The 25993-nt window shown below is 36.5% G+C and overlaps 1 protein-coding gene across 3 annotated transcripts in view; it reads left to right on the forward strand.

The window, feature by feature from the left end:
* Positions 1–201: 201 nt before the first annotated feature.
* ccm2 (CCM2 scaffold protein) overlaps positions 202–25993 on the forward strand; it is a 32575-nt gene continuing 6783 nt past the window's right edge. Inside the window, exons 1-9 of one of the 3 annotated variants that reach the window (XM_088907481.1) lie at positions 202–561; positions 18926–19102; positions 21818–21901; positions 22533–22716; positions 23387–23523; positions 23630–23765; positions 24126–24183; positions 24715–24853; positions 25701–25839. In XM_088907481.1, the coding sequence (XP_088763607.1) occupies positions 532–561; positions 18926–19102; positions 21818–21901; positions 22533–22716; positions 23387–23523; positions 23630–23765; positions 24126–24183; positions 24715–24853; positions 25701–25839 (1084 nt within the window). In that variant the 5' untranslated portion in view covers positions 202–531. Of the gene's footprint in view, positions 562–17711; positions 17911–18925; positions 19103–21817; positions 21902–22532; positions 22717–23386; positions 23524–23629; positions 23766–24125; positions 24184–24714; positions 24854–25700; positions 25840–25993 lie in introns of those variants that run through there. The other 2 variants (XM_088907488.1, XM_088907498.1) reach the window with 2 other exon arrangements.

Consider the following 25993-nt stretch of genomic DNA (forward strand, 5'->3'; position numbering starts at 1 on the left):
AACTCTTCATGTGGACGTGTTAACATGCCAACACACCCATTTCCCAAGTTTTAAAGCCTTGCAACCGGAGAACAGGAATTAAACCAACTGCCCGTCCACTGTCAACTGTGAATTTTTGGCTGCCTAATGCTGGAGGAGCCGCCGATAAGCCTGCATCGAGGGGCATGCTGGGAATCCTTTCTACGCCCAAGATGGCGGCAGGATTGAAAAGTTGACGGTGTTTTTGCTCTGGTTTTCAAGCACTGTATTTCTGGATATGTTGGTTTTCTGACCTCCGTTAGGGACCGCACTGGTTGTTGAAGGGAAGTACTCTCGGGAAAGGAGGATGAGACAACGGGAGACGATGACAGATGCCTGTTAAGTAGCGCCCTGCTTGCGACCAGGGGGGTCCTGTTTCTAAGTGTTTTTGTGCATTGGGGGAAAAGTGCCGCTGCTGGATGGTAAATGTTGTTGTGGCAGCAGTGATGTCATTAGGGTCTCCAAGAACTCTTCCACTACGGCAATAATGAATACAATGATCTGCAGATAGAAATGGAGGAAGATGGAAAGAAAGCAAAAAAGGTAACTTTGTTCTAAACAGCACACAAGTTCACAAGACTTTTGATACGCGATTTGAACGCAGCCGGTAATGCACTGATATCGCTTTTCTGTCTTAGAAAAAATGCTAATATTCTTCCTGCAGGGTCTGCGTTTAGTGCGCCATTTATAAATTTATATGTGTGCGTTATTTTGAAATATTGGTCACATAGACCACTATTTGAGGAATTCTTCAGTGTTTACATCACGCTCTAGCAGTTTAAACTGGGCTGTGACAGTAACTAGAATCTCCAGGTTCCCATCCGCTTGTTTGACTTTCTAATTAGAAGGATAGTCTCTGCAAAGTAACTGGCTATTTTTATTTTATCTAGTTTTATCTTTGGCGAACGTTATTGTAAACTTGCATTAAAGGTCTTCTCTATTTCCTTTGCGTGCCTGCGGATCGTTGGGTCGGTGTAACTGCTGTTGGTGAGCCGTGTTACTCCCCCAAGTGGATTTTGGTCGATGAACCTTACCGTTGTGCTCCAAAGAAACAGCACAAGGTGGTCGCATAGCTCGCTGTTGCAAAATGACCTCTGTTCATATAAATACATGTCACTAAAGTTTCGACAGTAAAGGTTTCGTAGTTAAGTATAGATAAGCCTGGGCCGTAAGTAATCACTTCTGTATTTTGTGTTTCAGGATTTTAGCGAATATAATTGAATCAAGCATAGCATCAGTTCCGTTAAGCGCTTATCCAGTTCAGGGTCAAGGTGATCCGGAGGTTTATCCCGGTAAGCATTGGACGCCAGTCCATCGCAGGGCACACTCAGACGCGCACAGTGTCACATCGGCTCCATTTTTTATAGAAGACCAGTTACGTTACCACCGTGTTTTCGGGCAGCTTGAGGAAACCTGTGTGAACATGGCGAGAACATGCAAGCTCCACACAGATGGCACCCCAGGAACTATACCCAGGGCTCCAGCTGTGCCACCTGAGAAAAATAATGGCACCCAAAACATTTTATTTTTTGGAGTCTAGGTAATTTGTGCTCAGTCAGTTATTCATTTCAGTAAGAAATTAAATGATTTAGCTCTCGTAAACCCAGTTTTATGCCCACAATTTGTAGAGTTCTTAATACAAATGCTTTGTAAATTCAGGCGATATCAAAACCTTAGGTTTTTATCCACTGGGGTGCAATGTTTCTCTTTAGCATTTGATCCTTCCAAGGACGCAGGTGTGTCTTGAAGGGTTTTAACTCGTTTGAGTTCAAAGCTTGCAAAGTTAAGTTAAAAAATGTTACAGATTTGATGGATCTTATGATTGTAAGGTGATCTTTAGGAAGGATTCAGACTTGCGAGGATATGTTTCCACATGGACAATATCTCTGGTATCTCAGAGCAGTTGCTAGTACTTAAATTTCCTGCTTAAAACTGACTTTTGTGTTTGAACTGGCCTAAAAGCCAGTTAAGCTACCTGTATGGTTTAGGACTGTGGGATGAAGCCCGCATGAACATGGGGGAAACTATGTAACTACTTTTGGAAGTATTAATAGGTTATATGCCTTTTCTTTCATGGATTGTATGTACTTCTATTGCCCCCTCGCATTGCCATATGTCTGTTAAGATTGTCCATTGACTAATTAGTTCCAGTTTGAAGATCCATTTATTTTTATGAGACGTTGTAACTTAATGTGTAATATAATAATAGGCAGAGTCCAGAACAAAGGTCTATAATTTCAGGAAGGCATACAATGAGCAAATGAGACGGCAGTACAATGGAATAAGATAGAATTGGAGAAAATAGATGGCAGCAGTTAGGCAAGATATGTAGAATATATTCATCCCAGGAGTGAATTAAAGGGAGCAGAGCAGTGGTTCTAATGGTTTAATAAACTTATTAGGAAAATATAAGAGGAAAGAAAGCATTTTGTACAACAATTTAGAAGGAACAGCATCTGGTTAAAGAAATTGACCCGTTTAAGATTTGTGCTCTATTCTCTATGCTCGATTCTGTCCAGTTCAAGTTAATATTGTACTTCCTTTAGCCAAATATGTTCCTTAGACATTATGGCTAAATACTGGACACTTCTAGCCACGCCAGTCTTGTTTTAGCCTGTTTTCAAACGTGTTCTATAATTTTGTACTTAAGAAATTTAAATAGTGTATTGTTTTCAACTTTTTTTTATCAAATCTTTATATGCATGTTTGGCTTTTATTCACCCTGTGTAGCTGCTAACTTGCTTTGTTACTCACCAAAGATTGTTATGTGTAGTCGCCCACATAACCCCCAAAATAGTCTGCCTAAATGCTAAAAATATTACGTATAGAAGTAGAAAAACACAATTTCATTGAACATTTTTGCTGAAGTAGGTGAAAATGGGTGTCACCCATTCCTATTGCAAGGAATAAAAGGTATGAATAGATATGAATGTTTATTACCCTTATGTTTTTTACTACATATAATTCTGCATAGCTTAATGCATATACTGTATGAAGTTAAAGTTTGTGAAAGTCCATTTGTGACTGTTAACCTAGACTTTATTAACATATAAAGGAGAAATTAGAATCTGTGAGATGGTTCTGTCTCCTTTATATTATTACCCAGATTGTGCTTTAAAGGCACAAATATGTGTGAGATATCCCTTTAAACCAAACTGGAAAAAAGTGTAGCCCTCTGTTAATATGTTCTGTTAAGTCTGATGTTTCATTTTTCAGAACCTTCTGTGCCACACTCGGATCATGTATATTTCTCCTGTAGGAAGGTGTTTTTCTTTCACACAGTGCAGCTCTGTGCTGTTGTTGGGGATTGTACTTAATCTTTTGTTGATTTTTAGTATTGAATTATTGGTTATGATTATTACCATTAGAAGAAAATGTAATAAGCTTTGCATTCAGTCAGAACACTAGCCAGAATTAAAATACCTTCTCTAACTTCTGATGTCTTGGCAATGTGTGTTTGATATACCTCTATTGTATAACAAGAGAAAAAAAAACTATGCTCAATGTGTATTTGATCACATTTTCTGCCTGTAGAGGTTTATAGTCATATAATCTTCACTATATTTTGTATTTTGCAATGCTATTTTGTAATTGCAACTAATAGGAGATGAGCATGAAGCAATAATCTTGGCTGAAGTCTGGTAGTTTTTTTTTTGCACAGTTTGAACAATGCTAAATACACACATTTTTTGTACCTTCAGAGTTTATAAACTGTACGGGCTAGAAATATTTTGAGTGGCAGCTTATACACGTTTTTGGGATCAGTGTCTTTGAACCACAGCATTTTGAAACCATGACTCCCACACCATCCTGTACTGTACAAAGTCCTTAGTTGAGACAATCAAAGATTTATTTCTGGATGAATGTCAAAGTCCTATTTGTGTGAGGCAGAGCAGGCTTAGAAACATTCATGTGGGACTGGGATGGACATCCTTAGAGAAGCCCTTATATAGAAAGGGAGAGATAGCAAAAGTAAGATTGTGTGAAGCACCCATGATTAGAAAGTCATTTGCTACAGGATTTTTCAGACAAAGGCCTGGTTACAGCTGTTAAGAAAATGTTCCCTTTGCTGAAAACACTTTGTGGTTTTTTGAAAATTCTGTGGCTGTTGTTATGAATGTTTATTCCTAGAGGTTCTAAAGTATGAAAAAAATCATTAAACTATCATTTAGACTATGCGAAAAACATTATTTTGTAGTGTTCTGTTTTTCAAACTCAAGTTTAATCACAGCTTTCTCTATTAGTAATGTATTTCTCCACATCAAAATTTTATTTGGCTCAATAAACACATTTTATTTTGCTCTGTGAATTTGTATTGACGTGGACTTAGACTTAGAAATTCTATCTTACTAAAGGGAACATTCAGATAGGTTTTATAAGTTTAAACACTCCCCCCCCCCCCAAATTCCTAAAAAATGTAATCTGTATGAATCGGGGAAAAATATCTTGTGATGTCGTGAACTACAACTGTGTAAATTTATTTTAAAATGATTTATTAATTCCATCAGATTTTTTGATTAATCAGGGAAATTCCCTTTAAAGAATTTACTTCCTTTGTAAATTGTTGGAACAGCATGCAAAACATCCTTTTGGCAATCAAGATCCTGTGAAATCACAGTAATGCTCACAAATTCCATCTTATTCTGTGGAGCTAGTTTTAATATGATATGTGCCCTGTACTATAGTCAGTTTGCTCTTAAATTGTGCTAGTGACTGTTCTCACTGGGGAAAAATCTGCATTCCCAGACATCTTGTTGCATTCCCAGACAAAAGGTTGCATGCAATTCCGTATGGAAATTCCTTTGTTTTGGTGTTAAGCAGTATGGAGATAACTCCTCTAAAAAATGGAGGAAGGGTAAATAGCCACAAAGGGAACACTTATATTGTTTTGTAAGAGGTAGGACACAGGAATGATAATTATACTGTCTTTAGAAAGCTGTTTGAGAACTCAAGATAAAGCCTTTCATTTTGTAGTTTGTCTCCAAAATGTAAAATTTAATTCCAGACCACCCTGTGACTGAACAGATCCAAGAGCTGTAGCTTTATGTAATGTGAAATTCACTGTATTATAATACTAGGAATTCAATTTCATTTTTCAAATGCCTCCCTGTAGTATGTTAATTGACTGGAGAGACTCAAACAGTAACCTTGGAACCTATATTACATTTACTGCTTTTTTAACCTGCTTATTCTCATCATTTCTAAATGCTCATGTACACCGTACTTTTCAGCATTTGATGCTCTTTTGCTTTTTAAGCACCAGTTCACCTTCCCAGACCAGCATGTGTTGATGCATTAATTGTATGTTGTCTTGGTTGCAATGCCAAGTACAGAACATCCTGTGTGAGAGCTTCTTTTCAACAAAATATTTGTAGCATTTTCAAGTACAGTTTGGTGGAAGATAGATGTCAAGTATTAACAAGGGCGTTAAGAAGGGGGGCAGACTTAACAATGACTCATTTTGGAGTGGTTTTGATTATTTAAAATTATATATAACTATTATATAAAATTATATATTACTATTCTTTGAATGCTTCTGTACAGATAGCCAGGTAGATCTCTAGAATGAATGCAAGATATGACCACTTTATATTTTATGTAGCTGGGAGCCTTAAAATAGAACATTTTCACTTATTAATTACTGAAATTGGCTAATTAGTCTTCAGGCTTTTTCCAAATAAATACACCAAATGTTAACTTTTGCAATATTCTGTAAGGATCCTAAGAGCTCTTTTAATCCCAATTGTGCAGTTATTATTAGGGATATATCAAAAGGAATAATTTCTTCCAGTAATAATAAAAATAATCACTAGCCTACTAATTTAATTTAATTTTCTTTTCAGTTGATGAAATAACTAGGAAAAAAGTAACTAGTTACATGGATATATAAGGTTTTTTGTGCTTTGTGAAGTAAGAGAAAACACTCAAATTTCTGGTGTGCAGGTGAGCTCATAATTTATCTGACTTTCTATATGCTGCTCTGCTACATCTGATTTAGTTACCCCATAAAAAGACTTTAGGATGAAGATTTTGAAAATAATAATCTTCAATCTTCATAATCTTCAAATGTCTGAAACCGTTTCTGGGACAATAGTTAACAAACTGCCATTTGATGGACCTACTGATGAGGATTCAAAGGACATGTGGAAAAAACAAGAGTGATTATTCTCTCCTTGTTTTAATAGGTACAAATATGTTGAACACACATCGGTTTTGTACACGCTTAGGAAGTACTGTTTCAGCTAAGAATCCCCAGAAATACATTAAAATAAAACTTTGTGTGAACCATGTTAATTAAATGGATCGCCACATGGGGCTATATCTTCATTGTTTTGAAAATTAGTTCTTGCAAAATCTGAGTCTGTCTCTGTTTCATCATCACAGAGTCCTGCTATGCACTGGGAGCTTAAGATGTTCTGTTGATTGTTAAACATCCTACTGGTGTCAGTCTGTAATACAGCAGACGTGATTAAGCAGTATATATCTGGAAGGCACATTGCTGCTGTTCGTGATCCAACCTTGCATGCTGCTTAGATATATAACGAAAATATATCCTCCAGATCATTCCAGTAGACAACACAGAAAGATGAATGCTAAGTACCATTTGAACGTATACTGTATTCTGTCTGTACTATCCACTACCACCAGTGGGGGGCAGTATCAGCAAGCAGAATGAATAACTTGAATTATGCTGATTGTATAAACCACAGTTCTGAAATGTAAGTCACGATTCCTTTTTAGTATTCATTGAAAATGTCAATATTTTTGGATATTATTAGCAAACAATAAGAGGCTGTTGCATGCACAATGCTCATCTTCCTTAGAGGGAAAAATACATTTGAAGAGTAATAATGGGTAATAAAGACTTCCCATTACTTCCTCCCATCAACATTTATACACCACCCCCACCTGAGGCTATTTATAAACATACAATGATGCATTTACTGGTGAGTTACTTTAAAAGCTCAGGATATTAATTTGTGATAGCAAGAGACTTTCAAAGTTTGTGTTCTTATTTTTTAAGTAATACTGGATTTAACTCAAAGCTTGTTTAGAGGACTGGTTTAGTGATTTTTAGGAACTGTGATCTAAGTCTAAGCTTTGCTTTAGGATGCTAGGAGCGTCCTGAGGAGATCAGGTTTTCTGTTTGTTACTCTAATGAAGGATGTTTCATTGATAATGACAGCTACAGGTCAGGATACTCCAATTCACTATTGTTTACTCTACGCTGGGGGGGTTCGGTTCTACTTTCCATGACCAGTTTAGTAGAAAGCCTCTGAGTAACTGACAAACTTCAAATGATAAAATGCCTGGATTTATGTTTATAGGCATGTTCTGTTCAGATATGATTGAGCAGGTATTTCATGTAGTTGTGGTTACAAGTGATATATGCCTTTTCCTTCCAGGAGAAGAAGATGCACATAAAGGGTAAAGAAAACAAGAATGGTTTCTATCAGCGCATGACAAGAAAAGGTTTTTTATATTGTAAGCCCAAAAATGTGACATCTGATAAATGTAAAAAAACAAAATTACTAAAAGGAAGACTTGCAACAACTAAAGAGGATTTGTTTACAGTAGAGTTGCAAGTAAGTGCTTCAGAACAGATTGTAACACTAACACTGAAGATAACATATCTGTCTCAGAAAAATCAATAGAAAAGTGGTACACTTTCTTTTGGCTTTTTGTTTTATTTTTCACTCTTTTTAGATTATTTTTGATCCCTGCTAACCTCCCACTGGTGCTACCGCCCCCAGAACTGGGGCCTTGACGTTTTACCAGTGCCCGCCACGGCGCCTCCCGCTCCACACTGTAACATCGGGAAGGGAGGCAGTACATGAATGCGTGTCTTAATGTGAGACTGAAGTACAAAAAGTAAGCAACTCTGTTTCTTAAGGTCAGGGATGATTGCCTCCCGTGAATCATGTGAAGGTGATGGATTAAGACCAATACACGATCTGCACTGCTGTATACGACACATAAGGCACGATACAAGACATCTCTCAAGACGTCTTGTAACAGTAGCATTTGTGCCAGAGCACCTAGTCACTACTTGGAGGAAGTGTTATGCATGGAATACCCTTGTGTGTGACATTTTTATATAGTGATTTATCGGCGATATTTGCAGAACATAAAAAGAAGGATGTTGCCTCCAACTGCAGGAAGATGATACAATCTCCTTCTGGCAAGTACACAGGTGTTTCGTTTAACAGACTTGACAGATTTGTACTTATTAACTTCATCAACATGGGTGATCGGCAGGATTCCTTTCATACAGCCCTAGATGCCACATTTTCTTGGCTCATCCCACAGCTGTTCAAAAGGCTGAAATCTGTAGTATATGGCATCCCTAATATTTGCATAGGTCCTGCTGTAATGCAATCACATAAAGCTAAGATCTGACAACATGAGCAGTGTAGTGCTGTCTAGTCAGGTTGCCATCACTTCAAGTGCAGTTCTGAAGCGACTAAGCGTGGACCGTCACGCTCGGACCTCCAGATTCCCAGATTGATCTGTCGTACACAAGGATTCTCACGTAATGTCTGCTCCATGCCTCCATCGGAGCAGTCTTCATCAAATCTTAGAAAGCTTAGAAAGCCCTAACCCCTTCTGCAAGTATTTTCTCCTGGTAAGCACTGCCATGTTTGCTGCTTTTTGAATTTTCAGCAGGTCACAATGGGTTATATCACCTGATCAATTACTGTATGTTCAATTAGGGCTTAGTGGTTATATAGCAAGGTTACCGGAAAGGATGACATTTTGCCTTAATTCAACATTCAGTATAAAATACATAATCCAAAATATATGCCATTTATTTTCTAAAAAACATTTTTCTGTGTGAAAACCATATTCTTGTGGCTTATAGTATGTGCGTGATTTGTGAACGCTGTCAAATACATTTGATAACTTTTCAGACCTGCAAACAAACATTGCCTGTAATAACAGAAGGTAAAGTAAAGGTCATATACAGGAAGTGATGAGCTTGGTTGAAGACAGACATGCAGTAAATAGGCAATGTTATAGTTGCCACTACATCAAGAAACAGGATAAACGACAGGCAAAGCTAAATTGGAGCAGTAGAGCAAACCAGGTTTTACATGTTTGAATAACTTGGGTCTTAGCTTAATTTTGATGTAATGCAGCTTTTAAGTTGGGTGATTGTAATAATTAAAAAAAATTCCCAAATATTTTATTGATTTCTAAGAGCTGTTTTATGAAACAAAGTATAGCCAAAATCTTATACATGGAAGTCAGATGTTTTTGAATAAGCCTTCAGTTTACAAGATTATGTACACACAGTGAGGCCTTTTGGATTATTACCAGAACGGATTTAAAAAATAAAACTTTGCACCACCATGGGCTTATCTTCTTTTAGTTGCTCATTGTGACATCTTTTTGGGAATTTTACAGGGAATTTTGTAAATTATAAAGAGCATTCTTGTTAGGTTGTTTTTAAAGCAACTTGTCTTCTATTAAAATAGTTTTTTTCCAGCTTTTTCCTACAATCTCTACACTTTACTACTTACACTTCACTCAGATTTCTGTGGTGACAGTTCAGTTTAATTATCTCTCAAAGAGGAAAAGCTTTGTCTTTTAAGAAAGCTAGTAAAGTCATGCCTGGAAAACATGTGGCGCTGTCACTTGGTATTCCATCCTTTCTGCCTTGTTAAAACTCTGACCTTCTGACCCCCTCATTCCTGTTTGTGACCATAAAAATCCTTTGTGGCAGCTTCTCCATAACCACACATGGAGGGTGTGATCTGTTGGCTACTTCATGGCTCCTGTAGAAGTTATTTAAATATTTATGAATTATTTGGTTTAGGCCTGAACATATGCTGTACTTTGAATTGCATTTAAAATATATTGCACCAAACCTCTGGAACTCTGTATTAATGATAAAAGTTCCTTGTTCCAATATTAAAAGCTATCACTTCTCAATTACTTTTCCTTTCTGCTACCTTGCTTGTAAATATATATCTGATTTTCTACCTGACTTATTCTCTTATTGTTTTGGGGTGTTTATGGTTTTGTAGTCTAGTGTGCTTTCATTACCCTACACATTTTTGAGAAAAATATATTTTTGTATTTTTTCGCTAACCTGCATTGTAATGACATCACTTCTAATCAGGGCTTATCAAATTCAGTGTCACTGTGGCCCTGGAAGCACAGGGCACACACAGACACAGACATGCACACACTCATACCAGGGCCTATTCTTACAGAAGCCAATTAACTTCCCCGCATGTCTTTGGACTGTGGCAGGAAACCGGAGCACCCAGAGGAAACCCATGTAAATATGGGTCCCAATGCTGACCATTGCGCCACAGTGATGTGGATCTGTAGAGCCGTTTGGGATGCTACTGTGCTGTATAAAATAATCAAGTTGTCTGATTGCAAGTACAGGTTTATTCCTGAAAAACTATTATTGTATCTTGTATATGGAAACAACTTCCACAATAAAATGGTTGCCTTTATGGCTGTGTTAAAAATTTCTGGACCCTAGCATATAACTGTCCTTACTATGGATTAGTGGTAAAATCACCAACTACGGTGTACTGTATAAATGTAATTCATTTTTTGGCATACTGTACATCCATGGTCCTGTGATTAAAAATAAAATACAGCATATATGTATGCATGTTTGTAGGTTATATTTAGAAATTTATCAGCAGTTCTCTTAATATTATGTATGACCTAATTTGGAAATAATATTCTACTATCGGATTGTGTCAAGATTTAAGATTTAAAATATCACATCTCAAACATTTTCAATTTAATTTGTTTAGTCTTTTTATCGCTTTTATCTCAGAGGAGACCTTTTCTTGCTCTTAAATGTTTTTTCCAGCTTAATCAAAACTGAAGAATGCAGGGCGGGGCAAACAAATGTTGAGCAGGATGCAACACCCTTCTATTTTAGCCTACATGACTTTCAGTGCAGATTCTTTGTTAGTTTCATATGGTGAACTCTTCCATTGGAGAAAATGAGCAAGGGTATTGCCACAGTAGCAATCTGTCTCGTCGCTCTGTTTAATTGTATTCTGTTTATAGTCTCCCTCCCAATACTGTAAGTGGGGAGCTTATACCTACAGTACATTCTGTATTAAGATTGTTTTGTAGGTGGTTTCTAATTCCAGCTTTTCTGCAATTTGTTGACCTGATGTAATGGCAAGTACAATTTTATTGTACCAGTATATGCAAAATATGCAGGGATGTTTTACTACAGCAATGATTTATAGAGTTATTCTTTTTCTAATGCGGAGTTCTTGGTTTCAGTTTTCTCCGGGTATTTTATTGTGGCCTCCAAATATTTTCTCCTTGTTGTCAGTGTTTACAGGAAACATTGCTGTTACCAGGTGTGACAGATATGTTTCAACTCAAAGGAAACAGCTCTGACTTCTGTTCTACCGTTTTGAGACTGAAATGTTACAGTTATGACTTTGTGCTGCTATCTGTGTATTTGAAGGGTTCGAAGGGCTTTCTGTTCAACATGAGTGAGTTCTACATCTCAGTAAGGTGTGATTTTCTTTCCAGATGTAGTCTGGAATATAGATGGTCTGTTGCTATATTTGAATCTAGTTTAGCAAAAATATTTTTTTAACATTTGCTACAGTATGTGTGGGACTCAGGATTTTTTTCTGTACCTGAAATGCATTCTAATATTGTTGCATCTCAGCCTTTAAATGTTGCATTTGAAAACTAGTTGTTCAGTGTGTTTCTTCCTACTGTTAGTAACAGGATTCAGGGGTGAATTTAAGACCATGGAACAACTACAAGTTTTGTCCAGGACAGGATCCTGAGCAGTAAATCCCAGCGTGTACAGGATTTAATCCTGAACAATAAAATGAAATAAACTCAAACCAGCAGCAGCTGATCATTAATAATGTACATTTCATTATTAAAAGAACAGTATGAATGTATTACTCTGTTCAATAGAGGGGTGGTGGTGAGGTTAGACTTATTAACTGGTTCAAGCATTTTATTATGAGGAACAAATAACACTGTAGGATTACTGTTGGACCCTTCTCAATAAGGTTCAAATAGAAGTACAATCTGGCAAACGTAAAAGCTCTTCCTAAGCCCGTATATAAACAGTCACTCATATCTTTTATTTGATCAATAAACTGTGATTGATTGATTGATCTTCCTCTACACAGGTCATTTATGTACCAGGATGAAGACCAAGCTAAGGAAATGAGATTTAGTAGGAGCTAGACAATAAGTAGTTTGTTAGTCTCATTCTAAAAAGCAACAGAATCCTCAAGAAAAGCAGATTGAGCTAAACGGTGGATCTATATATCAGACTAGCTGGAGATACCAGCATTTCTAGTATCAGACTTTGGACAGAAGTGTCCATTTCAAGTGGCAATTTTGAAATGTCCACTACACGAAAATTAACTAATGCATGGCTGTGACTACAGTTGACATTCAGAATAGAACTGAAAGAATATGAAGTAGCTAAGAAATTGGCAGTAGATGCACAGTCAAATAAAATCCAAATGTACTATACATTGAAATCGATTTGAATTAAAACCATTTAAAATTGATTGAGATTGGACATGTCAGTGTTAATAGTGTAGAAACATTGTATTAGGTTTAAGGCTATGGTAAACTTGAACTAGTAACAGAAGTCAAGGTAAATTCATATTAAAAACTGTATATATTCAAAAGATGTAACATTTAGCACAAGAACCAGATATATATAGATATATAATGAATGTCTTGCTATACCACAACCCTGACCACAGTTTTCTTTAGCATAGTTGTATCCATGGAGAGTAGCTTCTCTAGCAAAGAGAGTAGTCTTTTTAGCAAAAAATCATTATGTAGGTAGGTATTTCATTGAAAAAAATCTACCTTTTGATCAATTATAAACTCTTGAGAATTGCAGCCTTATTACTAAGTTAATGATTGGGTGTTTAAGAGTTCAAATCTTAGATAATTACTAAAGGAAGTTTATATTTAGAAATGGTACATGCTGAAATTTTGAGAAGATTGCTCAGTCATAATCAATGCCACTGCCCTGTGGTGAATAGTAATGCCAATGTGACCAAATAACACTAATGTTGTAATTAAAGTTATTTTAGGTCCATTATGAAACCGGAGCTATCCTGTTTATATGGGCATGTGTGCAAAATTCCCAGAAACAAAAGACTTGAGGTTTTGAAAGCTCAGTGACCTTGATACCGAGTAAGACAAAACAAATTACAGCTGAAGTCTGTAATACACCACCAATAATCTTAACATTCACAGCAAGTCTGGAGAACATGCCATATCCACAGCTCCCAAACTGGCAGCTTGGATCACAGACATGGTCAGACTGAAAGGCCATCAACACCATCCACAACAGAAGCACAAAGCAGCAACAGTAGTTCTTGAGAGCAGGTTTGTTAGCGAACAGCTATCAAAGCAAGAGTGCATTGCAGCAGATAGAGAGGAAAACCAAAAACGAGTTCAGGGCAAGCAGAAAATAAACAATTTCAAACAAAAAAACAGGGATCCGATGCAGCCCAGCAGTTTTGTAATAAACAGACGAGCAAAACTCTCCAGTAGGAGGCCTGCTGCAGACAGCCAAAGTGAAGGTGCGTCACTTTGCCAGCGGCCCAACTAAACAGTGTGAAATAAGGCAAATGCAAGAAGTGAACGAGGGCTCAGGCAGTTCACCCGTCTCACAGAGCAAATTTGATGTGCAAGGCAATTTACCCTTACCTACATTTTCAGATGAGAATTAAATCTGAGCAGCAATGTTTGATCAGTCAGTCCCAAAGGTTTCCAGCTAGAGAAATTATCTCTCACAATGAAATGTATGCTTGTTCATTCAACATAGTAAGACTACAGTATACTATAGAAAAACTGTATTAGTGCTATTTTGTGGTCTCCAGACTATACTATAATTGTTCTGCATTTATACTCAGAAATCCAAAAGCATTTTATACATTATACAAGATACTTAAGGCTCAGATGGTTCCTTGTCAAAATACATTTTACATTGAACAGTATTGGAATAAATATTTTAAATAATGTAAGCTCACAACTTGTCTTAGTATTTGTTAGTTTTCTAAAACAATTTGTCTTTTTGTGGTTTGTTTTTTGTAATGTTACGTAACGATTTTCAATTACTTATTACGTTATATAGTATAATAAGACACTAGAGTGTAAAGCTGCATCAGCATACAAGCTGCAGAAGGAACAGGCAGCACTTATTTTTTTATATTTTCTGTCCTTGGATTTCTTGTACATTTCATGAAATTATATTTCAGGGCAGTTTGTATTCGGGAACTGAGACTTTCTAACATGTCAACGCATTATACTTTCGCCCCTATATGTTGTTAAGACTGTGTAGTGGAGCCCAGCAGATTTGCTTGACAGTGCTTTATCATATTTTGTTTAGTTTCATCACAGTTCTTAATCGTCAATTGTTAACACGGTTGTTGCTTTTTTCATATTGGGTAGAAGATGAAAATGAAGGCACAAGTTTTACCAAAATCTTTCAGCTTTGGTAAAGAAGCAGGTTTATCTGTCAAATAAATATTTTAGGGGGCAGAATGTTAACATAGCATTAAGATCATGAATTTGAATACTTTTTGAATTGAGGGTTATGCAACAAATGCAGACAAGTGCAGTGTGTTACATTCTGGTAGCAAAAACATCATCTATGAATACAAGGAGAGACACTGAGCTCAAAGAAACTAAGCAAAGACTTAGTTGTTGACACTTTCATCTTTTAGAGCAGGTGTTCCCAACTGGGGGTTCATGAACCCCTAGGGGTTTGTGATTGATGGAAATGTCTGTCAAATTAAATTCAATTTAAAAAAATATATATATATTTTGAAAGTAATATATATTACATTAAAACAATCAAATGTAACACTTTACCGTGACTTTATATGCAAAAACCAACGACAGAATTGGCTGATAGAATTAGCCTTACATTTATTGAAAGGTTTGATTTAGTTAAAATGTCAAGGGGGTACTTGAGGCAAATAATCTAGGTTAAAGGGGTTCAGCTGCCAAAAAAGGCCAGAAACCCCTGTTCTAGACAGTCAAGATGCAAAAAAATGGCAAATTGAATGTTAGAGTATATAGTTATATGATGCACCAGATTCTGGAAATGCCACAATCTAATGCAAATGGCACAATCAGCTAGTGGCGTTCAATTAGCTACTTTAGAATAAATAAAAATAATGATTTACATTTACATAATGCAATGTTAATAAGGCCTTTTCTAAGATATTTCTGTAGAAATCTTGATGATTAAATGTGCATTAGCTTATTAAAATATTTCTGTTGCCTAATTTTATATTTTCATGTGCCTTTTGGGTAGATAGTCCTACAATACTGAAACAGCAAATTTCCCAAACGAAAAACTAGGTGAGGGTGTAGTATTGTGGGACATTGTAGGCATGGTTCTGTAGTTGTATACAGGCCCTGCAGGTATTACGTCTCATCTGAAGAACGGTACCATTTTTCTACAGTATAGTGTCCCATACTGCCATTAGGACACACGCAAACCGCAGGGTGAGCGCTCCTTACTGATCCCACTAATACCTCTTGCAGCAGCAACCTTAGTTTTCCCACGATGTCTCCCGTCCAGGTACTGACCGGGCTCACACCTGCTTAGCTTTAGTGGGTGGTGAGTTGCAGGGTGATATAGCTGCTGGCTGGTAGGCACTTGCAGTTTTGAATAGAAAATTTCACACATTAGGGTGTTGGACCTTTGAGAGATATGTTAGTAATTGACGTAGATAAAAACCCCGCTGGATTTCCTCACAGCTGAATCAATGGGTCACAGACAAATACTTGTAGCTTGCCACTTAATTTTCAAAGTGGGAAAAGGCTTATTACCTCAATGAGCGCAAAATAATAAACAGTGCCTCTGTAGGAAAAAGAACACGATGGCTTAATGCATACAGAAAAAAGCAAATGGCAACATGTTTTAAGCACAAAGCTCTTCCTTCAAAACTGTTCAGAGTGAAAATGAAGTGATATTACAGATTTGATTTTATAGTTTAAAAAAAAGGACTTGGCTAGTTTAATTTGGCATTAAAGAACTAGTCACAAAAACTGCTCCCATTCAGAATATTTATGTCTGTGGTTTTGTACTGCTTTGATTTCATTTGTAAACATGATACTACTAATTTGATTGTTTCACTCTTGCTGGCCTACAGTAGTGTAATGATTGATCTAAAAAGCTGAGACCTGGACTGATAAAGTTTTTGGCGTGGTATGACTATAAACAGATTATATGACAATTTAGTCTTATAATTTGATCTGCACAGCTGTAACTAGTTATTAGCTGTTAGCTAGTAGGTTATATAGTAATGAGAACAGATTTATTTCGATTCAGTTTAGCATTTTAAAGTGCTTATATCTTGAATAATTTAAAATGTTTTACTGAATTGTGTGAGAATAGATGAGTGACATTGAAAGCCTTTTTCTAAGCAGAACTTCAAGAATGGTTCTGTTTTAACTTATCTGAGGTAAACTGAGACAATTCAGCTCAGTAGCTTACCAGCAGAAGAAGATATTTGAGATGCTACATGACTAGTCTTGCCTACATCTGACATTTTGTGTGATAGGGCTACATACACCTGCTTTCTCAAGTTGACCATTTGAGCCTTCATTATGCAAAATTATGCCATGTTTTGACTGAGAGACAATTACATTGTTTTTGCCATGGCTGTGTCCTTTAAAGGTTTTTTTTTCTGAATAGGATACACAACACAGTTATGTTAGTAGGCTCAAGTAACATTTTTGTAGTATAGAAAATTAATATTTTAGACGGAAATAGTATAGTGGCCATTAATATGACCACTGATTAGTTTAGATTGTACAAGAAATTACTGAAGGATTATATGTGTACATATTGCAATTAATTATCTTATATATAGTGGAAATGTATATATTTTCAGAAGAGTTTTACAGTAGTATTTTGATTTCATGACTAATATACAGATTAACTCCAAATAATATATTTGACATTTCCAGCACCTGGATTTAGCTCCTCACATCCTGCAGTGCCTGATATCCAAAACTGATTGCACAGCTTTTCTTATGTTATAGAGCCACATGGTGGTGCTATTGTGCTGTATTGTGCTTGTGTAATTAAGAGAACTGTGTGTCATTGAGCAGACTTGGGAGCTCTGAGACTCTGCACTTCAAAGTAGAATTACTGCTTTCATGGAAACAGATGGTCCCTGAAATCCCAGGTAACCAGTATGATTCAGATTGTCAGGAGTTTTGCGACATAAGAGTTTGAGATTTTGTCATTAGAGCACAAGCAAATGCATACTTTTATAGTGATTCAAAGCCCAGTGTGCTATAACAGTAAGGCATCTGATGCTCTGCTAGCTCACTTCACCCTCTGCTTTCTTTTTTTGAAATGCCTGATATTTTTTTAAAAACTTTTGCCTTCTTGCATTATATTTAATGAATGGGTTTTGGAGGACAGAAGTACCTTTTCTGGACAAAGCAATTGTAATGCATTATGGTTGGGTAGTTATTTGCATGACTAATTTGTGATGTCTGCTCGATGTATGATACCATTAAGGTGGAGCACGTTTCTGTTATTGTTCCGTGAATCCCGTTACTGGGTTTTCAGATGTGTTTTGAAGGGGTTTACATAATAAGTTCCTTTGCAGTAGGATGGCGGGCGGAAGTGAACCACGAATGTCATTGCAGGAAGTGGCGGTTGCTCTTGTTTCCGGCTTATCTGCCATGGGGCTGATCAACAACTATCAGGTGCTTTCCTAATGTGGGGGGGGAAGAAGCCCTGATTTTCTTCAGTTTGGGGGAATGCTACTTACCGTACAGTGGTATGGTGATAAGATGCAGGTGTGGTAGATCTGTTGTCTCCTGAACGTGTCCAGCGACATATGAAGTTTCATGGAGAATGAGGTAGGATGTGCTACACCAGTACATTTGGTACAGTTGCTGGGGGAAGCAAAAAAGTTATTTCTTGGCTATAACATAAACAGAGTATTCATGTGGAATGGTTATTGATTCTGTTAAGGAAGGTTTACTGTACTTTGTGCATTCTCGGGCACAGAATTTGCCTGTATGGTAAAGACGAAGGAAAAACTTATTTATTCTATCCCAGAAATGTCGGATTTATTGCCAGATGGCTTGACTTGAAAATGCTCTGAGCTTGCCGCAGTAACAAAGTATCTAAAGGTAAAAAAAGTCAATAAAGTGCTTGTTTGTCTCATCTTTTATATCTCCATAACGGTTTAGTATCCAGCCTTTTGTATTTTTAATGTTTGCTTTGTTGTTTCACTTTGCATTTGTGAGTTAAATTGTTAATAATTCAACATTTGTGTTCTTCTTTAGGAGAAACTGCATACATGATTAGTTTTTTGATGGTATCTATTTAATGAAGTTCTTTTTGCTGCACTTTAACCCATAATCTGTAAATGACGGCAGTATAATGAAATATTGGTCCCTCGTGTTATTTAAATAAAATGTTTTAAATGGTCTTTACAGAATCTCACCAGCCATTGAAAGTGCTGTACAAACTTTTTTTGGTCTAGTACCAATTTAATTATAAGAAAACCTTCTTTGTTATTAACCCAACAACAGAAAATTATGTACTAAACATTTCATTTACTTTTTTTAAAAATGTGATTTATATTTGCTGCTCTTGAAAGTTTAAACAAGGAAAAAATTGGAATGGTGCCTTCCTCATAATCAATTTGCAGAGTAATTTTTGAATTTGATATAATGTAAGACCAAATGACTAGACTTGAATTGAAATAAGATGTTTAGAAGAGGAGCAGATTGAAGTTATTTATGTAGCATTGTCTCCTTTTTTTTGCAGACTATTACCACACTTGCTTCCTTTGCTTGTTATTCACTGAGCGTTGTTTTTTTTGTGTGTGTGCATAACACTCCTGCTTACTGCTTTCTCCTGCAGCCTGGTATCGTGTCGCCGTTCAAGCGCGTCTTCCTGAAGGGAGAAAAGGGGAGGGACAAGAAGGCCCAGGAGAAAGTGACAGAGCGCAGGGCCCTGCACACCGTCCCGCTGTCCCTCCCAGACCACCGCGTCGACCCCGACATACTGCTCAACGACTACATTGAGAAGGAGGTCAAGGTCCGCATTCTTTTACCGTTACGCAAGAGAAAGAGAGTTGTTTGTTGCCTTAGCCTCCTCTTATTTAGTTTAATTTTCTCATTTTATTGTATCAGACTTTTCTGATTTAAAATGTTGCATTTAGCTCCACTAAAGTGTTTCTTCTCCACTACTAGAGGTACTGTACACCTACATTTTAAAATACCACAGCAGGTTTTTACTTCATGTTTAAATAAACAGTATTCTTGTACGGCTTTATGTAAATAGTGGACTGTCACAGGTATATGTACTGGGACCACTGTTCCACCCTAATGTAAATCAAAGATCTAGATTCTGGTACAGTTAGTATACTAGTCAGATTTGCATAAGCTATCAAATGAGGAGTTTTAGGTAATACTATAGAAGGAAAAAATAAATTCCAAAAAGATTTCGTTAAATCTCAATACTGGGCAGACACTTGGCTGATGGTATTTAACAGACAAGTTAGGGTGTAACATCCAGGTAGTAAACCATAAATATAAAATGAGAAACACCGAGCTACAAGAGGCTACTTGTAACAAAGTCTTGGATGTTAAATTGTCGCCACTTACACTTACAGATAAACTGTCAGTCTATGTAGTTACGTGTAGAATTCAAATCAAGAGATGTTAAAATTCCACAGTGCTTTAGTAAGTCCTTATTTAGAGTGTTGTGCACACTTTTGGTCATAATATCCCAAAAATATTGCTGTTTTAAGAACATTGTTGGGAATAGTAATCAGATCTATTCCAGGACTTTAAAGGAATGTCCTATACTGACAGACTAAAAGAACTGGACCTTTTTAGTCCTGAACAAAGAAGACTGCTATGGGACTTGGTATAAGTATTTTAAATCCTCAAAGGCATAGACAATGTTATTCCAGAGGAATAAATAAAGAGTGAAACACAAACCAGATGACACAAGTGGAGACTATGTGAAAGTTGTTTTAAAACCAAGAACAGTCAACACTTCTTTACCCAAAAAATTATCGGTGTATGGCTACACAGCCATTTTGTTGAAGCCGACTTCAAATTGTTCTCTTTTTTGTTTTCATGTTGTAGAGGGATATAAGTGTTAAAAGAAAAGAGAAAACATTCAGGGCTAATTATATTTTATTGAAGTTTTATTTATAGTTTTTATAGTATTTATTTATAGTGTATATATATACCAGCTTTTTATTATTTTTTATAAATATACACAACAAATTGCATCTCTAAATACTAAATTAGAAAACAAAGCTTTACAGTAAAAAAGTATTTCTAATTCCTTAGAAACTTTCATGTTATCACTCAGAAATAAAGAGGGAGTGCCAGACGCTTTAGACATGTCTAAAACCCTTCCATCCATTCACTATCAGTAAGCAGCTTATCCTGGTGAAGGCTGTGGCAAAGAAAGTGTCAGTTCCCTAGACACGGGTAGCAGGGCAGAACTGAAACCACATGGCAGCTGTCATCGTGAGCAAGACGCAGTGACCATTCGCAAGGCCATGAAGAAGTGAACAATTTTCAATACCCAATCAAATCTAGGTAGCATGTCTCCTTCAGAAACTGGAATTCTGGGGGAAAAATTCAGGACAGCTTGCAAACTGCATAAATTCGAAAGCTGGAATCGATTGCACAACCTAGGTGTAGGCATTAGTGCTAACTTTACTACCCTGTCAAAAACCGCAAAACTCTACAACTTCTTTTAAATATGAAACCGAGAGCAAAAACAGGAAATGTCAGCTTTATGTTGGATAATATTTGTGCGTTATGGAGGGTGTTAAATTAAATCTTGTACCAGATTAAAATATACGATAAAGCCATTAGAGTCATGAATGAAAACTGAGCAAATGTGTCACATGTTTCTATGGAATTATGAGATGGTAGTGTAACATGAAGGCAAAAATTTAAAAGCTAAAAAGTTCATGTTTCTTTACTTAAGTAAGTATTGAAGACGATTACAATCGAGCACACAACAAAATAATTTGTGGTTTCCCGAGTCCAGGCTGAACTACTTATCAAATTTGACCAAACTTTACTGCAAATTAGCAGCAAGATAATGCTAATTTCTAGAAACAAACCTTCCACAGTACAGTCTGCTCTCTGATGTTAAAACTAATACAGAACTGAGAAATCTGTCTCTAAACTTCATATTGCACCCAAGGGTTACAAGTTTTATGCAAATATACTGTATTATTTTTGCTGAACATACGAAAAATACTTTCTACACTGACTCTGAAGTATTTACTGGCCCAGATAACAGTTAAGCTTTGACAAATATTGGAATGTTGGAGTAAAGTACTGTATAAAAACATAAGAACAGTTATAAACGAGGACTTTCAGCCCATCTCTAGCCCATATGGTAGTTAGTAGCTAACTGATCCAAAGATTCCATCAAGTTGTCTTTTGCTTGACTGTGAGTACCTTTGAGAATTTTATATACTTGGAACAGCTCACCATAGTGAAATCTTTTTATGTAATTCAGTTGTTTTTATAATTCAGTACAATTAATGGCACCATTTAAGTAACACAAATCTTAATTTAAATTAAAATCATTTGGTAGTTGACACACAGGGGCATACTGTCCAGCATCGGTAGATTGTGCCTGCCTGTTGTGATATGTGATCACGAAGGATATGAATCCTGTCCTTTTTTCCCCCAAAAAACACATCATGATTCAGCAGGATCACCGATTACAGAGATGATTGAGTTATGATAATTTACCCCTTTTTTACAGTATTTGGGGCAGCTCACATCAGTACCAGGATACCTGAATCCATCCAGTCGGACTGAAGTATTGCATTTAATTGATAATGCAAGGGTGAGAAACTGGATTAATATCTCTCAGCTTTGTCAGGCAAAGATTTGTTATACAAAACTTAAACCATGTTAAAATGAAGAGTAGTTGTATACAGGCAAGCAAAATGAGTTAATACAGGCACATTTTTTTGTTATTCTACTGTCTTTATCTGTCTCTCTTCTCATTGTTTAACACTTTTTTTTATGTTTATCATCTTTCTAACAAGAGAAACCAAAATGTCTCTTCCCTCTGTTGATTACTTTAGCAAACTCTTGTACATCATAGTATGTGGAATATTCATGTTCACTGTTTTTTATTACATTAGCAGTCTTACTTGCGCTTACCAGATGAATGTGTAAAATATTACTGGTACTTTTAGAACAAACTGAAAGAAATTAGCAATTAAACATGAAGCAATAGAGCATTTACATTTCAAGTAAATGCATATATTACTGACTTGTTCATAAAATACATTTTTCTTGACTTGTGTGATGTACATTTTACCAGAGTTTCCACATTGTATAACGACCTTTCTGTTGGGATAATTATTTGATTTTGGGCACAACTCTTATTTTTCCCCTGGATAGCTAAGCTTAGTGGCTGCATGGGTTTTCCGTCTGAAAAGGAAGCTGAAACAGTATGTTTTGTTTAGAAAGCTCACCAGCTCCCTGGCCAGCTCACAGCAGAGCAGGACGCTGTGGTCAGCCTGTCTGCATACAATGTTAAACTGGTATGGCGGGATGGCGAAGATATCATACTCAGGGTTCCCATCCACGACATCGCTGCTGTGTCCTATATCAGAGACGACTCCCTGCATCTGGTAGTGCTAAAGACAGGTAATTCTACTAGCTGGTTATGACACCGCTATTCAGAGCATTACCACAAGTTAATATGCTTGTATGCTAACAATGAAAAATACTGCAAAAGACATGGAAAGTGTGTTTTTGTGGTGTTGTGAGAACACTTATCAGAAGAATTTTTGCTATACAAGCTCCAGGCAAATGCATAACGAAGTACTGTAAATATTTTAAAAGTAATAATTGTAGAATCAAACATAAATGGAAAATGTACTGTTTCTCTTGATAATATTTTTTCCAGATTGATTTAATTTTTAATGCAGGTTATAGCCTATATATTATAACCCAAGGATATGAGAAAAATGCATTAAACTGTGGAATTTAAGGGACAGCAAAAGGTCAATTTGGAAGAAAAAGCAGTATAATATTGAACTTAAATAGTTCCTATTTATTAGGCTTAGTTTGTTAACTGCAAGATATTGCTGCCATTACTAAAACTATATTAATATCTGTTATAGGTATAGTGCTACTTTACGTAGCACACGTTCAGATTAGATCGTTCAGTGTGTTTGAAATAGTACTGGTTTATCTTGTGCATCAAACTTAATGATTAATAATGGTGGTCAAGCTAATGAAGCCTTAATGCATTGCTCTGTGTTATTTTTGTAGTCCATTCCCTGTCTGAAGGCCTATACTCTGTTTTGACTAGCTCAGGAACCCGGAAGCTCACCCTGTTCCAGTACATGTCCTGAGGTTTCCAAATCTCAAACGCTGGGATCCTTGTCAGAGAGTGGTGCTGTGCTGGTTGAAGTCTGCTGTCTGCTTGTCCTGGCTGCAGAGAATAAGGTAAATGTCCCCTTGTTCCTGGGACTGGGATATGTCCTTGGTGAGTATGCTGATGTCTTATGCACAGTATAGTGATTACAACTGATTCCAATTACATTTATTCTAGGCAGCAGCTGAGGAACTCTGTTTACTTCTCAGCCAAGTCTTCCAGATTGTTTACACAGAATCAACTATAGACTTTTTAGACAGAGCAATATTCGACGGGGCTTCTACGCCTACAAGACATCTCTCTTTGTACAGTGGTGAGTACGTGCTGCTTCTTAACAGTGTTGAATGTGGCCTCTTTCAGTGAAACCACATTTCCATTTAACTATGTCTTGCATGTTGCTGTTCTAGTGAATATCTGTTACAGCTGCATTTTGGGGTCTAGTGTGGGAAAGAAAGTCTTTGTTTTTGAACAAATGTATCAGCTCATTTCAGTTTTGGTAATAAGACCTTGAGTTGAACTTCAAACATGGTTTCCATACTACCACAAAGAAAACAGCTTTTCAATCTATGGGTTTACTGTGAATTAATAAGCCTTTTGTAATGCTGAGCAGTGTTCCTTTCATTTTGTTTGTCAAATTACAATGGTTGATGGTTTTTTACTTTGAATTTTGTAGATGATTCCTCTAGTAAAGTCGATGTTAAAGAGGCCTTTGAAACAGAAGCAAGTACATTGTAAGTATTTTTATCGCCTTATCAGAATATCCTTTAGAAACCTCCGTTGTAATTGTACCAAATTATTCATCCAAAGTGACCCTGGGATGGATGTAGATTTCCTTTCCATCTCACTTTTATTCAATTTCAGATTTGTGAGGTGCAGCTAGATACATAAACATTTTTTTCTGACATAAATAAGGGTTTCTTTTTTCCTTTCAGGAGGTGTTTTAGCCATTTATAAATTGTCAAGTATCCTTTATATATATATGCTTTGTTGTAACTTCAGAAAAAAATTACATTTTAATCCTCCTTGACTTGTGTAATCTTGTGCAATAAAGTCAAACAAAAAGCAGTAAGTTGGCTATTCTATTACAGCTGATTTGTTCTGAGTTATGAATTTGCTGTAAAGTATGTCCACTCCTGAATATTTAGTTGTGGCCAGTCAGCTTTTAAACCATGAGCTCAGCCTTCTGAAGATATTAATTTGTATACAATCTATACTGGGCAGTAAGGTTTGCAGATGAAATTGTTTGAACCTGCTTTCTTTAGCTCCTTCCAGGGCTCCCTAGATACAGGGGGGAATTCACCCTCATCCTCATCCACCCCAGCCTCCCCCCAACCAAAGACAGTTAGCGAGAGTGAGCTGAGCACCACCGCCGCCGAGCTGCTGCAGGACTACATGATGACGGTAAGAGGGGCTTGGGCCTGCTCAGTTAGGGAGCATAAATTATTGCATGAATGATGCACAGGGAATGCTTGCCATTTTCATATAGGTACAATAGAAACCACTTAAGACACCCTAGTGGAGTGAACAGTCATTATCTCTCAATCTCTTTCTACTTTGAACAGATTGTTCATAATGTTCACATAAAATCAATAGAAAGATGTATCCTCTTAGACTACCCTCTTCTTTGTGTATTTCTTTGTCAGTTTGGGATTTATAGAGCAGCATCCTGGTTTTTCCCAATTCTCTTTGTCTGGCTTTTAGAAATATGAGATAAGAGGGGTGATGTGGGGTTCTGCAGAGCTTCATTTACTTTTTCAGCAAGTGACGGTTCATTTCTCTGAGACATTTTCAGCTCAAGTTGCTTTTTTGTTAAGTCATTCACCTTCCAGAAAACGGGTAGGAAAGCCCACCAATGCCATCAAGCTAAAGAAGAATTTTATTTTTTTATCATGCCCTACAACAGAAATTGACTTGAATGTTTAAATGGAGAAAAATGCTTTACTGTTAAAGCATTTCATTCATTCTCTTCTTTCTTGATAACCTGGCCTGTTCTACATTCTTTTTGATTTTTATGTTTTGTGTTACATGTGAATGAGTTTTACTGCTTTAGCTCACTTTAGAAAATATAGGAATGAAACTATGGTTAACTGGACATACATGTAGATTTTGTGAATATTAAGAAAGATGATTTTTATCTTTTTCAAATGAACACTTTCATTTGTCAGAACACAAGAACTCCACATTTTGAAGATTTAAATTAAAAAAATGTTTGTCAAGTGGTATAATGCTATCCTTCTGGCACCTGTAGCTGCGGACAAAGCTGTCATCCCAAGAGATCCAACAGTTTGCCATGCTGCTCCATGAGTACAGGAATGGCTCCTCCATCCATGAGTTCTGTATCAACCTACGCCAGCTTTATGGAGACAGCAGGAAGTTCCTCTTGTTAGGTGACTATGCTGGGAGTAGGACTATGCGGGGGACATAATTTCGGGCTTCTTTTTTCTTCCTTTATTTCCATTTGTAAACGTATACACTGTAATAATCTGTTGTATAACTTAGTAGTGTCTGAATTTTTTTTACAAAATGCATATTTAAAAAAAT

The sequence above is a fragment of the Atractosteus spatula genome, chromosome 2, assembly GCF_055471065.1.
Source record: "Atractosteus spatula isolate fAtrSpa1 chromosome 2, fAtrSpa1.hap1, whole genome shotgun sequence".
Classification (NCBI taxonomy): domain Eukaryota; kingdom Metazoa; phylum Chordata; class Actinopteri; order Semionotiformes; family Lepisosteidae; genus Atractosteus; species Atractosteus spatula.